This window comes from Candoia aspera, chromosome 4 (assembly GCF_035149785.1).
Source record: "Candoia aspera isolate rCanAsp1 chromosome 4, rCanAsp1.hap2, whole genome shotgun sequence".
Classification (NCBI taxonomy): domain Eukaryota; kingdom Metazoa; phylum Chordata; class Lepidosauria; order Squamata; family Boidae; genus Candoia; species Candoia aspera.
The window spans coordinates 104715037-104731173 of NC_086156.1; the positions used below are offsets into that span (position 1 = coordinate 104715037).

Genomic DNA, 16137 nt, shown 5'->3' on the forward strand with positions numbered 1-16137 from the left:
TCCTGGTCTTTGCCAAAAGAGCTATTCAATATTCTTGGAGAGTTAAAGGGCATAACCTAGAACAAGTCAATGCATTTAAATATCTGGGAGTGATTTTCCACTCGAAAGGCACCTGGAATGCACATTTGAACTACGCAGTGCAATTAGCCCTTAGGTCCTCAAATGCTATCAAATGCTTTTTTTACACAGGCGGAGGACAGTTAGTCCCTGCAGCCTTAAAACCTTTTGAGGCCAAAACGTTGGCACAAAATCTTTATGGGGCACAAGCAGGAATTTTTTTGAAAAAAGCATCACAAGAAATTGTACAAACAAAATTCCTGTGATCAATTTTAGCTGCACCTGGTGGAACATCAAATGCCCAGCTGAGACTGGAAACAGGAATGCCACAAATTCAGATTAGGGCTTGGAAGATGATGTTAATATTTTTGCTGAAAATTCAATTTTTCCCAGTTGGTCTGACCGCTCCAGTTCTGATTGATAACTTTTCCTCTCCCTGGAAACAGGCAATAGAGCATAAGTTGGCTCTATATGGGCTTTCCCCAATACTCCTACAATCCTTAGGTTATGATCAAGCCAAGCAGGTGGTTATTAACAGAATAAGAGACATGGAATTCCAGTCAGAAGTTAATTGGATACCCCTGCACAGTAGAAATCAGATAAGATGGGGGAACCAGCAAGCTATCTGAAAGACCTAATCTTTCCTAAGATCAGAATAGCATTTTTTAGAGCTAGACTCAATTTCCTTCCATCAGCACTCCTGCAAAGCAGGTATAATAAAACTCCCTTAGCAGAAAGAATCTGTATATGTGGCATTAAGGAGGTGGAAAACATCTGTCATGTTTTATTACGCTGTAAATATTACAGGGATATAAGATCAATATATATACTCCCCTTAATAGAAAGATTCCCTGGGAGACCTGATAGTTTTTATGAGAACCATCTTCTTCAGCATTTAAATCCAGCCATCACACGTGCAGTAGCTAAATTTTGTGCTGCCACAATGATAATAAGGCAAAATCAGTTAAAGAAGTAGAGATCTCTGCTTATTTTTCTATTTTTACAAATATTTTGATTAGCTATTTTTTAATGTTGTTTTTTTTTAATTTCTTGAGGATATACATTTTACAAAACAATATAGTATTAACATAACAGATCTATTAATGTTTAGATAAACAAATATGTTATTATTTTACTAGGGTTTTAGAGATTATATGGTAATCGTTTTGTTTTATAGTTGTCTATGTATAATCGTATTCACTTGACTTAGTTTGATGCCGTTTATTGTTCTTATTAATTTTATGTTGCTGGTCATTGACCAGATAAACTATCTATCTATCTACCATTGAAAGCCCAGTCAGACACAGTGCAACACCTGTGAGCTGAGTCCTTCAAGGAAGTCCTGATCTGTCATTTTCAGTTTTGTCTAAATGAAGGACAAAGTGGTAGAAAACAGCTTGTGAACCCTATCAGCAGCAGCGCTGAAGAGAGGGCATTATGATTTATTTCAGGAATGCATTGTCAGGCTCTGCCTGCTACCCAGTAAAACACAGACGCTAGCGTAGGCTTAGGTTCTGGTTTTATTTGAGTATAGAATGCATACCTTTGGAAAAGCTGAGAGTGAGTGGAGCGCGCCGGAACGGGATTTAAATAGCCCGCGCCGGTCAGCGCCCCACCCCTCCTTACTCCGGGTGTGCCCCGAGCCCCATTGGTCCTGTTGCCAGTAGGTGAGGGGTCGTGGAGCCCCTCCTGTGCCTCGGGTGTTTCCTTGACTGTTTTTTCCCGGCCGGTGATGGGTCATTGCCGGGCGATCAGGTTCGTAATCTTTTCGACAGCTCGGGCGCGCCTTGTGGTCTGGTCTTGTCAATTACCTTCTTTGCAACATTGTATCTCTCTCTTCCGCGCCTCCGGCTAGAGTCAATACTTTGTTGCCAGCACCTGTTGCTCTCTTTTGTTAGCTAGTTGCCTTCTCCCTTAATCCGCCCGGGACCCACTTCCCTGTATTGTTATGTGAGCCGTTGCGATGTCCCAAGCATTGCAACGGTGATCATGACATGCATGCACTGCTGAAACCATGGCTCTGACTTCGTATCCTTGAGAAAGCATATCAGATGGAGAATATCAATTCAGCTGTGAAAGCATTTGCTCATTTTCCTCATTCCATTGACCTTAAATGCTAGATAGTAGTCTGGTTCAACTCAAGAGTTCCCTGTTCTGTGGCAAGTTTCTGTTTTTCGACAATGTCCTTGCTTAATATTTTCCACATAAGACTCCTTCTCCTCCTTCTCAATTTATATCACACCCTTCTACTCAGAACAACGCTCTAGACAGCTAACCATGCAGCAATACCAAGGAAACAGAAGAAGTTAAAATCTGATAAGAATAGTTAACATTACTTGGAATTTAATTAATTGAAAAGGCCTAGCTAATGAAGAAAGTCCCCAATTCTTCTTTAAAAGGAGAAAGAGTGTATGTGGTGGGATGAACGCAACTGCCAAAGCAGCAGATATGTAGACACAACTATATTGTTTTTCCGGTTACAGTATGGATGTGGCTGGCCATTGTCTTCTTCTGTGATATTTCTTCATTTCCCAGTTTAGTCTACAATCCTGATGGCTTCCTGTCCAAGGACTAACCATACTCAACCCTGCTTAGCTTCTGACTCCAGACTGAATGGCCAGTTGATAACATCTGCTGAGGGTGGAAAGGAGTCATTTTTTTCTTCTTTGGTTGATTTTTGAAGATCCTGTTGCTATTAGGCTCACATGCATAGTTTGCCATCCTTTTATTATCTGATAAAGAGGGGAACCATTCTTTAAAGAGAAGGAATACAGTAACCACCAAGGTGGAAGTGGGCAATGAGATGGTCATGGAAGCTTCCTCTGATGTCCACAAGCTTCTGTATCTCACCTTGACTTTATTTGTTAGATTCTTTTAATTTAAGACAAATTAAATGGGAAGCTGGTATGTTGCACTCCAGAGAGTCAGCCCCTAGCATCATTAGCATCTCTAGCATCTCCCTAAATGCTTATCTGGCACTAGAAACATTTTTAGGGTAAAAAAATGGTAGGTGGTGGCAATTCTGTCTTTTGTTTAGCAGTATCATGGGGAAGAGGTAGGAGATAACCTACTAAATTAGCAAATATTAATCTTGAACTAGAACAAACCCTTGTCAAAGCTTGTGGGTCATCTCACTGACTTCCAAATGCAAACAAACAAACAACCCCCCCCCCCAAAAAACACGCTTTTAATAGTGTAAACAAGCAGAAGATGGAATTTGGATAGGAAGACCTTTTGACAAATGACCAACACACATTAATTGTACACCTTCATGACTGAGGAAGATGCAGAAGAGGTTTCTTGTCCTCCTTTGCACATTGTTACCGGGGAGAGGATAAATGAACCGAGAATGACAACTTCAGAAAAGATCTGCATCAGAACATTTTTATTGATATTGCACTGCGCGCAAGCCAGAGGGAAGCTCCAGAAGAAAAAGGAGACCTTGTGAACTGATCTTTTGAAGAGGATGGGACAGACCTTTATCTCTGTGGAATGTGAGGAGGTGATGCGATTAGTGGGAAGGCAGTCCATCAGAGCGGCATCCTGGGGAGCCCAGGGAGAAGCGTCCGGCATCCTCAGAGCTCCTGTTTGCAGATGTAGGCATTGAGTTTGCTGCACTGATTGTCGTTCCATAGCTGAAAGCCTGAAGTACAAATGACAAGGAAAGTGCTATTATTTTGGGCCTTTATTTCTTTCTCAAATGGGCGTGGTCCAGAGGAATCAGAATACATACACATACACATATACTTGTGTGTGTGTGTGTCTGTGTGTCTAAAGGGACAAGCTAAGAAAACGGGAGTTTGGTTTGAATTCTGCCTTTTGAACTATTGATTCCCACGCCCCTCTGTTAAGATGTTCACCCATTTCCTCCTAAAATTAGACCAAAGACTTTCTCCCTGAAATAATGTTCAGAAAAGATTAGGTACAATGTTAGCTACTCGTTTCAAATCTGTATCATTTCAAATTGGAGAAAAAACTGCAACCATGACAAGGTATTCAATGTAACATTAAAACTAAACTCCCTGCTCTTTAAAGCAAAATGCACTCTACTCTGTTATTTCATGGAATTAAACCCTTTAAACTTTCAGTCATATCATAAGTCTTTTAGTCCCTGGGTGTCTCAGAGATGGGCTTAAAGCGGAAGAAGCCGGTTGCTGCTGCAGATCGGATACGTAGACCGACTGACCTGTGATTCCCATTGGCTGAGAGAAGTTGGAGACCTCGAGTGTCCCTAAGACATCCTTGTCATCCTCAGACACTGAAAAGTTTGCTTACCTGTGGATTGTCGCAGCTCCACACAGTGCTCATTCTTGCCATCGTTGTCTGGCTGGTAGCTCATCCAGGATTTGTAAGGGGATCCATCAGTCCCATTCCTGGTCTGTGGAAAGGGAATGTGGTGAAAGGAATCAGAGCTCTGTCTAAAGACTGACCAGTAATTTTTGTCTGTGATTAGGAAATATTGAATTTTTTAGTGGCAACGTATGGAGCAGGAATCTACAGGATTTAGGTAAGTCAATAATCATTATGCTACTGTCGGTAGTGGTAACTAGGAACAGAGTGAAGTCAGTGATCTGACCCAACGGACATCGTGGAGTCCAATCCAGACGTCACTGAGTTCTTGTTGGTAAGTGGAGATGTGCTCAGCCACCAGGAGAGCCTCTGCTCTGGCGAGGATGGAAGCGAGATGGGCCCCACGGCCATAGCTCTTGCACTCAGTCTGAGAAAAGCAAAAAGGAATATTACTTCTGTGATCATTTCCCAACTCCAGGATCTGTGAAACTTCCCAAGGGTTGAGTTAAACTTCGTAGAATTCCACATGTGGTCAATCATTTGTGCAAAAGGAATCGAAGGGATGTTTTTACGTCTTACTGGGAGATGTTAATATTACACATCAGCTTGGTCAAATCCTGTATTTACCCTTTCAACTTTCCTTTCCTTTCCACTCCAAATTCAGGAGTATTTTAGTATTTTACTTGGAATGTTGGAAAAGAATAGAGGTTTCAGAGTCTGTAAAGAAACAGTGTCGTGTTATTATTTTCCTTCCAGCTCAAGCTCTGTCACAGATAATCTGGGCCTGTCCCTCACCTTGCAATCCCTTTTCAAAAGTGGATGCCACACAATCAAATTGTAGACCCAACATTACATCAGATGTTGGTTAGTGAGAAACGCTTCTTACCTCAGCTTCCTGCCACGTCAACCTATTATCAAAATATGCATAACAGTTGCCTTGGTTTTGCAGCCACTCCCTGGCACAGGTGTCGGCCTCCACTGCATTGAAAGAGGACAGGGAAAAAGAAGAAGAAAAGACAGAACACCATGATGTTGTAAGGATTGCCTACCCTAAAACACCATCAGACTCATGAACGTTTTGCCATTTGATTTCCTATACAGCCTCACTTGCTTTTCTCTCTGCAGCACCAAGAAGCAGGTATCGTAACCAGCCTGTAAACCAGGGTAGCACAACTTCTTCTATCCAGAGAATATAAATCTTGTTCATAAGGTCCTTATCACTACTCTCCTTGAATGCTTTTGATAACTGGTTCTCCTCTGCTTTCTACAGCTTGCAGGGCCCTCCTAACTCTTCAGTCACTCACCTGGCGATGCTCTTCTCCTGGATGGGCAGAAGTGGTGGGCAGCTGAGCTGGATGCCCCTCTGATGTTCTCTTGCTTGCTCCCTCTTCCTGCTGCATCTTGTTTCCAATACTGTGAAAAAAATGGAACATTGTTACAATAAAACATGAGTTTACATAGATAATTGGATCCCCAGTACAGCTAGTGTGATTGGTTGCCAATTATGGGAGCTTTCAGTCGATTGGCTGTTGTTTTGATAGTTTGTAGAAAGGCCTTCCCTTTTCCAAGAATTGGTCAAATGCAGTGGTTAGAAGGATTTTCCCAGTTGAGCAATTAACTTCAAAGGGATTAAAGAGGAAACCTATATTGTTGGCTTAATTTGGTTGGGGATGATGGTGGGGAATGGTACTGGAAAGAATAATATTAAGCTCTGGATTGATTCAAGGAAGGTCAGGGAAGGAAGTCTTTGTCTTGATTCAAATACAAATGAGAGCAGGTGTTAGTGGTTATTGTCTTTTTTTTATACACAATAATGTTACATCCTGAAAACTCACCAAACCCTTTAATGGTTTTCATCATTCACTCTGAAGTTGCATAATGGCTAGTACTATATCATCCTCACAACACTGTAATTTATATTCCCCTCCTTGAATCTTAATGCCTAATGTTTGTTTATGTATTTGAACCTTTTTTTGCCAATACCTCCAAAACCATCACAAATAATAAAGGAGAATGTGGACATCCTTCTATGGTACCTTTACTGCCTGAAAAATTCCAAGAAAATGTTCTATTGGCCACGATCTTTGCTGTTTGCCATTGATATATAGAGAAGGTTCAGCCTTTCATACGAAAGAGAGAGAGAGAAGTCTGGTTCCGCATCAACCTTCCCCTCACAATTATTGTGCTGCCGGCCTCCATGCAGGTAATATGGAGTCACTTTGGCCTGTGCTATCACAGCACCCAACTAGGGTTATACAGAAAACTATATCATCCTTAGCAAGCTCCTAGGCTGGACACCCCACCCACTGTAAACAGCAGATCTCATGCTCCTTTAAGCCCTGGTAATAAAAAGGACCCTGCCCTCATATATCAACAGAAGTATTGAGTTCCTAATAACAGATGTAATCTGGGAGAATAGACTTGAAAAGGCTCTGTTCATTTTTCCCAAGCCAACTTCCTGCCATAGATCTTATTCATATTAATTGGCTTCCCAATATGATCAAGAGAAAATGGTTTCAGCTGTTTTTCAGCAATCCAAGAAAAGGAAGGAAGGAAGGAAGGAAGGAAGGAAGGAAGGAGGGAGGGAGGGAGGGAGGGAGGGAGGGAGGGAGGGAGGGAGGGAGGAGGGAAATGGAATTGTCCTAACAGAAGGGTGGGCATCCCACAGACTGGGGACAACATGCAACTCCCAACCTCTCATTGACAGTTGTTCAGGACCTGCAGTTGCATTACTGAATTCTAGTAGCATAATTTTTGGACCATTTTTAGGGTCAATGATCAGTTCCTGCTAAATTCATGGGCACATCATCACTGATTTGCTTGTTTATTTTGGCAACAGCACTAAGTGATTTGTTGTTGCTTTTTTCTGGGATGACCTTTCAGCTATGATAGTTGTAAGTGACCTAACATTGCAATTGTTATGGAGATTATTTGTATAGGCCACCTCCATAAGAACTGACAATTCTAGGTGGCTTATAACAATTTCAATAAACAGGAGACCAGAGTAAAACATAATAAAAACAGTATAAGTACACGTATACTGTATATATTAAAACACACACACAAATAAGGAAATCCGTGAAGCCTATTACGATGCCATACAGACCTACCAAAGAAACAGGATCACAGCTCAGCCTTTCCAGCCTAATCTACAGCCCCAGGATTTCTCAATGATCTCCCACCCAAGGATCAGCTACATCCAAGTCAGTTTAGCTTTTTGACATCAGCCAAGGTTGAGGAGGTGTTTCAGGAAACCTGAAAAGTATGAATTAAATTCATGTTCATATAAGGTAGCTCAAGAAATGAAATATGCTACAAAAATTTTAATCTGACTTTCTGGACTGTTTCAGTGAGACATGTAAATCCAATCTTGCACTGAAAAAGTGCTAAGTGTAGCTGGCACACACTTTCATGTCTTTCTAAAAAATCTATTTTCCCCATTGAAGTCAAGGGCTGCACACTGCCCTTTCTGCCCTTTTGAAGGGGAGTGAAATGGTGAACCTGTTTCATCTTAATCTTGAGTATACAAAACTGAAGAAAGGGGACCAGCATTTCCTGGATGGACTTTGCTCTGTTGGTGTTGTACCATGTCTGCCTGGGATCTATATAACAGGCTCTCGGAAAGCAAGAGAGCATCTGAGACGCCTCCAGTTCAGCTGTCCACCAGTTGTATCCATCCAGGAGAAGACCATCACAAGGTGAGTGGCTGAAGAGAGCTAAATTTGTAGCAGTAGAAAATAAATTTCTGTGAAGTTTTTCTTTATCTCTTCCAACCAAATGTAGCTGGTAGTTTTCCTTCTTCTGCAACGCAATATTAGATGAACATCGCTCTTGAACTTATGGGTATTTCCTCCTTGAAGGTCAACCAGAAGATGGGACTTGTCACCTATTTCAGCCTTTGCTTCCTTGGACTCCTGATTGCCAATCCTTTCTTAGAAGGTGAGTCTGTGAAGCCAAATCTACTTCGTATTCACAGCAAATAAACTGGATGAGTGATAGTGGTCCGTAGACATTTCCACACAATCTGTATAGATCAAATGGGATTTTCTTTCTTTAAGGGAGCCCAGTAAGAAGTACCCATTAAATGCCCATTTCCTCCCTATTGATCCTTTTGTCTCTGTGCAGCGGAGGCCAGCTCCTGTGCCAGGCAATGGCTGCAAAACCAGGGCAACTGTTATGCGTATTTTGATAATAAGCTGACCTGGCAAGAAGCTGAGGTAAGAAACTTTTCTCATCAGCCCAGATGAATAAAATGTATAATCCACGCATCTATATTCAGGTGTGTCTCCTGCCATTTCACCCACTAGTGTAGAACATGGAACTCAAATGCTGATCATGTACATCACTGGCGAACGATCTGTGAACCATGAGCCACTAGTGTGTCCCCCAGATTTCAGGGTGGCCCCCACAGGACTTTAATTGGGTTACTGGAAGACCTGCAGTGCCCCCCTCCCGGTGCTCTGGGTGGGTGGAGGTGGTAAGCACGTGGGGGTATGGAAAGGGGCCGAGCAGCGGGGAAATGGGGGACTCACCGCTTGGCTGCTTTGCCTTTAGCACCCCACATTCCAAGAAGAAGGCGTGGCCACACTTCCTTTCATCTGGCAACAGGGGCATCCATGGGAGGGCGGCAAAATAGTTAAGATGGTGGCTGCAAGCATGAGATCAAAGCTCTGTCCCTTTTTTATGTGCATCATCTGTGTGACACATGTAAAACGGAGCAAGGCTTTGACTGCATGATTGGGGCTGCCTCTTCTGCATTTTTATCCCCCCGTGGATGCTCCTGGTTGGCAGGGGAAGATTCTCAATAACTGAGCTGGAGATAAAATCAGTTATAATCTCGTAACGACATCCTCCAAGTTTCCATTACCTTGTATGCATTCTCCCTTCATTGGTACATGTTTCAGCATTAAGACGTGGTAAGAAAACGAGCAATGGTGTCATTGTTAGGGAAATTGTTCAGAGTTACTTGTGAATTAACCTCATCCTGCACAAAGGGAATAGCCTCTGAGCAAACATAATACAGTATGTGCTCTAGGTTTAGAAATATTGAATAGCCTATCTTTAATGAAGAGGTGGTGGGAAAGCTTAACAAATGCGCAGATGACCTAAAAGCAGGTGGGAAAGCTAATACTATCTTAGAAGGCATAAACGAAATTCAGAGTGATCCCGTTGAAATGGGATGATAGTAACAGAATGTAATTTAATAGAGAGCTTACAAAGTTTCTCCCTTAGGAAACAAAAAATACAAGTACAGGCTGGGGACACCTGGCTTGAGAACTGTATTGGTGAAAAAGTCTTGGAATAGCTGATTGCAGAGAGAATATAATTGGTGGTTTGATGTGGTAGGGGAAAAAAAGGCAATGCCATTTTAGGTTCATTCAAGAGAAGCATCATTTCCAAATAAGGAGAAATTATTGTTCCATTTTTTTCCACTTTGATCAAATCCTTATTGACTACTGGGCTCCTGTCATAAGCACAACATTTTAATAAAGATTTAGACAGACAGGAATGGATTCAGAGAAATGTAATGGGGATTGTAAGTGGTTGTTGTTGTTTATTCATTTAGTCACTTCCGACTCTTTGTGACTTCATGGACCAGCCCACACCAGAGCTTCCTGTCAGTCGTCAACACCCCCAGCTCCCCCAGGGACGAGTCCGTCACCTCTAGAATATCATCCATCCACCTTGCCCTTGGTCGGCCCCTCTTCCTTTTGCCCTCCACTCTCCCTAGCATCAGCATCTTCTCCAGGGTGTCCTGTCTTCTCATTATGTGGCCAAAGGATTTCAGTTTTGCCTTTAATACCATTCCCTCAAGTGAGCAGTCTGGCTTTATTTCCTGGAGGATGGACTGCTTTGATCTTCTGGCAGTCCAAGGCACTCTCAGGATTTTCCTCCAACACCACAGTTCAAAAGCATCGATCTTCCTTCGCTCAGCCTTCCTTATGGTCCAGCTCTCGCAGCCATATGTTACTACAGGGAACACCATTGCTTTAACTATGCGGGCCTTTGTTGTCAGTGTGAGGTCTCTGCTCTTAACTATTTTATTGAGATTTGTCATTGCTCTTCTCCCAAGGATTAAGCGTCTTCTGATTTCCTGACTGCAGTCAGCATCTGCAGTAATTTTCGCACCTAGGAATACAAAGTCTTTCACTGTTTCTACATTTTCTCCCTCTATTTGCCAGTTATCAATCAAGCTGGTTGCCATAATCTTGGTTTTTTTGAGGTTTAGCTGCAAGCCAGTTTTCGCACTTTCTTCTTTCACCTTCATCATAAGGCTCCTCAGTTCCTCTTCGCTTTCAGCCATCAAAGTGGTATCATCTGCGTATCTGAGATTGTTAATGTTTCCTCCAGCGATTTTAACTCCAGCCTTGGATTCCTCAAGCCCAGCATGTTGCATGATGTGTTCTGCGTACAAGTTGAATAGGTAGGGTGAGAGTATACAGCCCTGCCGTACTCCTTTCCCAATCTTAAACCAGTCTGTTGTTCCGTGGTCTGTTCTTACTGTTGCTACTTGGTCGTTATACAGATTCCTCAGGACGCAGACAAGATGACTTGGTATCCCCATACCACTAAGAACTTGCCACAATTTCTTATGGTCCAAACAGTCAAAGGCTTTAGAATAGTCAATAAAACAGAAATAGATGTTTTTCTGAAACTCCCTGGCTTTTTCCCTTATCCAGCGGATATTGGCAATTTGGTCCCTAGTTCCTCTGCCTTTTCTAAACCCAGCTTGTACATCTGGCAATTCTCGCTCCATGAATTGCTGAAGTCTACCTTGCAGGATCTTGAGCATTACCTTACTGGCATGTGAAATGAGTGCCACTGTTCGATAGTTTGAACATTCTTTAGTGTTTCCCTTTTTTGGTATGGGGATATAAGTTGATTTTTTCCAATCCGATGACCGTTCTTGTGTTTTCCAAATTTGCTGGCATATAGCATGAATTACCTTGACAGCATCATCTTGCAAGATTTTGAACAGTTCAGCTGGGATGCCTTCGTCTCCTGCTGCCTTGTTATTAGCAATGCTTCTTAAGGCCCACTCAACCTCACTCTTCAGGATGTCTGGCTCTAGCTCACTGACCACACCGTCAAAGCTATCCCCGATATTGTTATCCTTCCTATACAGGTCTTCTGTATATTCTTGCCACCTTTTCTTGATCTCTTCTTCTTCTGTTAGGTCCTTGCCATCTTTGTTTTTGGTCATACCCATCTTCCTGGAATTTACCTCCGATGTTTCTAATTTTCTGGAAGAGGTCTCTTGTCCTTCCTCTTCTATTGTCTTCTTCCACTTCCATGCATTGCTTGTTTAAAAATAATTCCTTATCTCTTCTGGCTAACCTCTGGAATTTTGCATTTAATTGGGCATATCTCCCCCTATCATTGTTGCCTTTTGCTTTCCTTCTTTCTTGGGCTACTTCTAGTGTCTCAGCAGACAGCCATTTTGCCTTCTTGGTTTTCTCTTTCTTTGGGATGTATTTTGTTGCTGCCTCCTGAACAATGTTGTGAACTTCTGTCCAGAGTTCTTCTGGGACCCTCTCTACTACGTCCAGTCCCTTAAATCGATTCTTCACCTCCACTGCATATTCCTTAGGAATATTAGTGAGCTCATACCTAGCTGATCTGTGGGTCTTCCCTGATCTCTTTAGTCTCATCCCTAATTGTTCAAGAAGAAGTTCGTGATCTGAACTACAGTCAGCTGCAGGTCTTGTTTTTACCGACTGTATAGATGTCCGCCACCTTTGGCTGCAAAGGATGTAGTCAATCTGATTTCCGTGTTGTCCATCTGGTGAAGTCCATGTATAAAGCCGTCTCTTAGGTTGTTGAAAGAGAGTGTTTGTTATGCAGAGTGAGTTGTCTTGGCAAAATTGTCCAGTAGGTACTGCAGATCCTCATAGAACTGCTCTACTTCAGCTTCTACAGCATCTGTGGTTGGGGTGTATATTTGGATCACTGGGATGTTAGATGGCTTGCCCTGGATTCGAATTGAGATCATTCTGTCGTTTTTTGGATTGTATCCAAGCACTGCTTTAGCCACTTGACTATTAATTATGAAGGCTACTCCATTTCTTCTGTGGTCCTCTTGTCCACAGTAGTAGATCTGGTGGTCATCTCATGTGAAGTGGCCCATTCCAGTCCATTTCAGTTCACTGATGCCTAAAATGTCTATCTTTAATCTTGACATCTCACCAATATCCACATCCAATTTGCCCTGGCTCATAGATCTTACATTCCTGGTTCCAATGGTGTGTTGATCCTTAGAACATCGGATTCACCATTCACCACCAGCACCGTTGGCCGCTAGACATCCTTTTGGCTTTGAGCTAGCTGCGTCATCATGTCTGGGGCTAGTTGAACTCATCCTCTGTTCCTCCCCAGTAGCATTTTGACCATCTTCCGACCTGGAGGTCTCATCTTCCGATGGTATACCAACATATCTCTGGTTGTACTGATCCATTTAGTTTTCACGGCAAGAATACTGGGGTGGGTTGCCATTACCTTCCCCAGGGATCACATTTAATCTGACCTCTCTGTCATGACCTTCCCGTCTTGGGTGGCCCTTCACGGTTTAGCTCATGGCATCATTGAGGTGCTCAAGCTCCAGCGCCATGTCAATGTAACGATCCTTTGCTGAAGATTGTAAGTGGACTAAAAATCTTACAGAGAGGGATTGAAGGACACAGCTTATTTGGTCTTTAGACAAGAAGACTAGAGTGCAGAATTCTTCAAATACCTGAAAGGCTATCGCACAGAAGACACTAAGACCTTCTGTTCTCTATCATTTCACAGTATAACTACAGTTGAAGGCAGATTCCAATTCAGTTTTAGGAAAAACTTCCAAACAGAAGAGTTAGACAAGGGAGCCCATGACCCAGAGCTAGAAAGGTGGTGAATTCTCCTTCATTCATTCTTTTGGAGTTGTGTTAATCTTGATCCTTGCACTGGGCAGAAAGTTGGACTTGATGGCTTCAGGGATAAGAATAATAAGCTGACAACCTGATGATCCAATAACAGTATTGTCCAATCCACTAACACACATTCTTCAGTGTAGGCATTTTAAAATATATGTTTTTTTAAAAAGGGATTTAAAATAGGACGAAATTAAATATAGATTGGGTAGGCTTCTGCTATATCCCAGTGCTGCATATAAATCTCCTTCTCTCTTTCCCTAAATTCTAAGATCGAGTGCCAGAGCTATGGCCGTGGAGCTCATCTCGCTTCTGTGCTCACCAAAGCTGAGACTTTCTTGGTGGCTCAGCACATCTCCACTTACCAACGCGACCTAAGCAATGTCTGGATTGGCCTTCATGATGTCCACCAGGTGAGCCTCTCTTCCCCCATTCTGAATAGTGTCTGGCTGTGCCATTCCATCCTTGCCTCAATCATTTCCCTGATTAAATCCCAGAACTTTCTCAAATAATTTCTACTTTTCTATAAGCCACCCAGTGATGTGGAATAGAAAAAAATATAGAGGCGCAGACATAATCTATCTCAGCAAATGATAACTGCGGTGGTAATCATGAAGCTTTCAAGCCTGCAATGGCTGTGACTGAGTGGCACTTAGAAAGTCTGGGAATAAGGAGGAAATAACTGAGCAGAACTTGAAGGTTTCTTTCCTTTCCTTTGATGGCATGGTGCTTCCATGCTGGCACTTAAAGCTAAGGATTCTTTGCAAGATGCTTTGGGCACTCACCCCTACAGCAGTTGGGGAGACCATTGTCTACTCTGTTCATCAGAGCCACCGTCTAATCACTGCTTACTCACCAACCACTCGTTGCAGCCAGTCTTTGCAGCTTGCATTGTCATAATTAACGGAATCCAAGGGGCTGTTTACTCCCTTGTCCATGTCTTCTGCTCTGCCTTTGTTCAACAGAACAGGAAATGGAGGTGGGCTGATGAATCAACTTACAACTACAAGGCCTGGATAAATGATCAGCCAGACAATTATGGTAATATTGAGTACTGTGTGGAGCTGGTGCTTTCTACAGGTAGGTCACGGATTCTTATGGGTGAGCAATAAACCTTCAGGCTTCTCACTGAATTTCCTAATGGTTAAGCCCATCATGGTTCTCACCCAGGTTCACAAGCCTGGTTTTGACCTTGTTGGTTTAATGAACAGGATGCCGCTTGCTTAGCTTGGCGACATCTTACAAGTTAGAGGACCCTAGCTCATATTTGTAAGAAAGCTTCCTTCCTGCATTCCCCCTTTTTTTTCATTGAATCCTGTGGCTGCCAAGTTTCAGCCTGAAAAGGTCTGTTCCTTTCTTCCCACAAAGATCTTACAGGAAAATGGTCAACTTTACAAAAGTTAAGTTGCGTCTTGAGCCATGAGTGTCAGCCAACCTTCCCAACTGGATGCCTCCCGTTGGGAAGGTTGGCTGACACTTACGGCTTATGTGCATTAGAACAGTTCCCATCACCACTGGGGACGATGGGTGGACATATATAATCAACCTGTGCCACCAACTGCAGAGGGGAAGAGGGCAGGGCTCGCTCTCTTTGTTAGGTAGGATGTCGGGTCTCCTCTGGCAACAGGTTTGGAGTGACGTGAAAAGGTGGCAAGTAGTTGCTTAGTTTATCATCGTGAGTGTGTTTTGGGAATGCAGGATTGCCCCCCTCATTGCCCAAAATGACTATCCTGCCTTTGAGTACGTGGGTGGGGCGTGGATTTGCAGAAGACATCTCAGGCAACCCAGTGAATGTTCAAGGAAGCCGGTTCTACGTCTGACAGGCGAATATTCCAAATAGGCTCCAGAGCCCCTAAAGATCAGTTGGGGGACTTGGTGTCCCACTGCCACAGGCCTCTATCACCTCCAAATACGAGGGAGGCATGGGGATCGTGAAGCCCCAAAACCCCAGGGTGGAGGTCCTCTTCGTTTTCTAAAACCTGTCCCTGGAATCCGGAATCCGGAATCCCAGATTGCTTTTTATCATGAGAACCGGAAGCGTCATCTTCTAAATGGCTGTCCATCTCCAGCACATCGCATGCACATGTCTTCAAAAACAAGTGGCTGGAGCAGAAATAAGAGACGTCTTGCCTTGCCTTTGGCGTTTTAGGTTTTACAGAGTGGAACGATGTTCCATGCCAGATGCTCAATGCCTACATCTGCAAGTATGAGCTGTAGAGCCACCTGTAGCCTCTGCTTGTGGGCATGCCATTGGATCAGATGAAGATAAACCAGGTTACGCTGTGGATGCCTCTTTCATGCCATTCATTACCACCCGCCACCCCACAGAATGGAAGACCAGCTCTCATCTATGCCCCTTCAAAATCCTGCTTCAGAAGAGATGACTAGGAGTTCTCCTCCTTCTCCTGACTCTTATCAGTCACAGTGTCCTGTGAATAAACTCGTTCTAGTGCATGCATAATTCTTGGTGGATTGTTCTCATTCCTGAACAAGGGTGGGCAACTCTTCTCAACGCAGCAGCCCCTTCAAATGAGCCTCTTCACTCAGAAAGTGGGCGGGCCAGGGGAAAGTGGGCAGGTTCAAAGAGAAAAGGGGTGGAGTTAGAGCAGCAGCTTCTGTGGGCAAGGTCAACATGGATAAGATGGCTGTCCTGGCGTTGTGATCAAAGCCCCGCCCTCCTGTAGGTGTCACCCTTTGGGTGGCCACCATCCTGCCTGTTTGGACTTCCCCTGAGGACATTGCTGAACCTGGGGGAAAATGAAGGCAGGCTAGCAATCTTTTCTAAATTAAACTGGCGCATTACACAAAAGCATTACCTGATTGTTTTCTCAGGTTAAAAAAGGGGATACGAATGCAGTTGCAAAACTGTGTTCCAGGATGCCAT

General features: G+C 43.3%; 2 protein-coding genes across 2 annotated transcripts; one reads left to right on the top strand and one right to left on the bottom strand.

The window, feature by feature from the left end:
• Nucleotides 1-3632: 3632 nt before the first annotated feature.
• Nucleotides 3633-5747, bottom strand: LOC134496841 (C-type lectin BpLec-like). The gene is made up of 5 exons (XM_063302555.1): nt 5652-5747; nt 5234-5392; nt 4634-4774; nt 4333-4435; nt 3633-3700 (listed from the first exon to the last, which is right to left on the bottom strand). Exons 1-5 carry the CDS (start codon nt 5745-5747, stop codon nt 3633-3635), a joined length of 567 nt encoding a protein of 188 aa, XP_063158625.1.
• A 2172-nt stretch (nt 5748-7919) lies between these two features.
• LOC134497426 (C-type lectin BpLec-like) lies at nt 7920-15714 on the top strand. Its single transcript, XM_063303085.1, has 6 exons — nt 7920-8045; nt 8208-8286; nt 8473-8564; nt 13526-13666; nt 14219-14333; nt 15403-15714. Exons 1-6 carry the CDS (start codon nt 7935-7937, stop codon nt 15468-15470), a joined length of 606 nt encoding a protein of 201 aa, XP_063159155.1. The 5' UTR covers nt 7920-7934; the 3' UTR covers nt 15471-15714.
• The last annotated feature ends 423 nt before the right edge of the window (nt 15715-16137 follow it).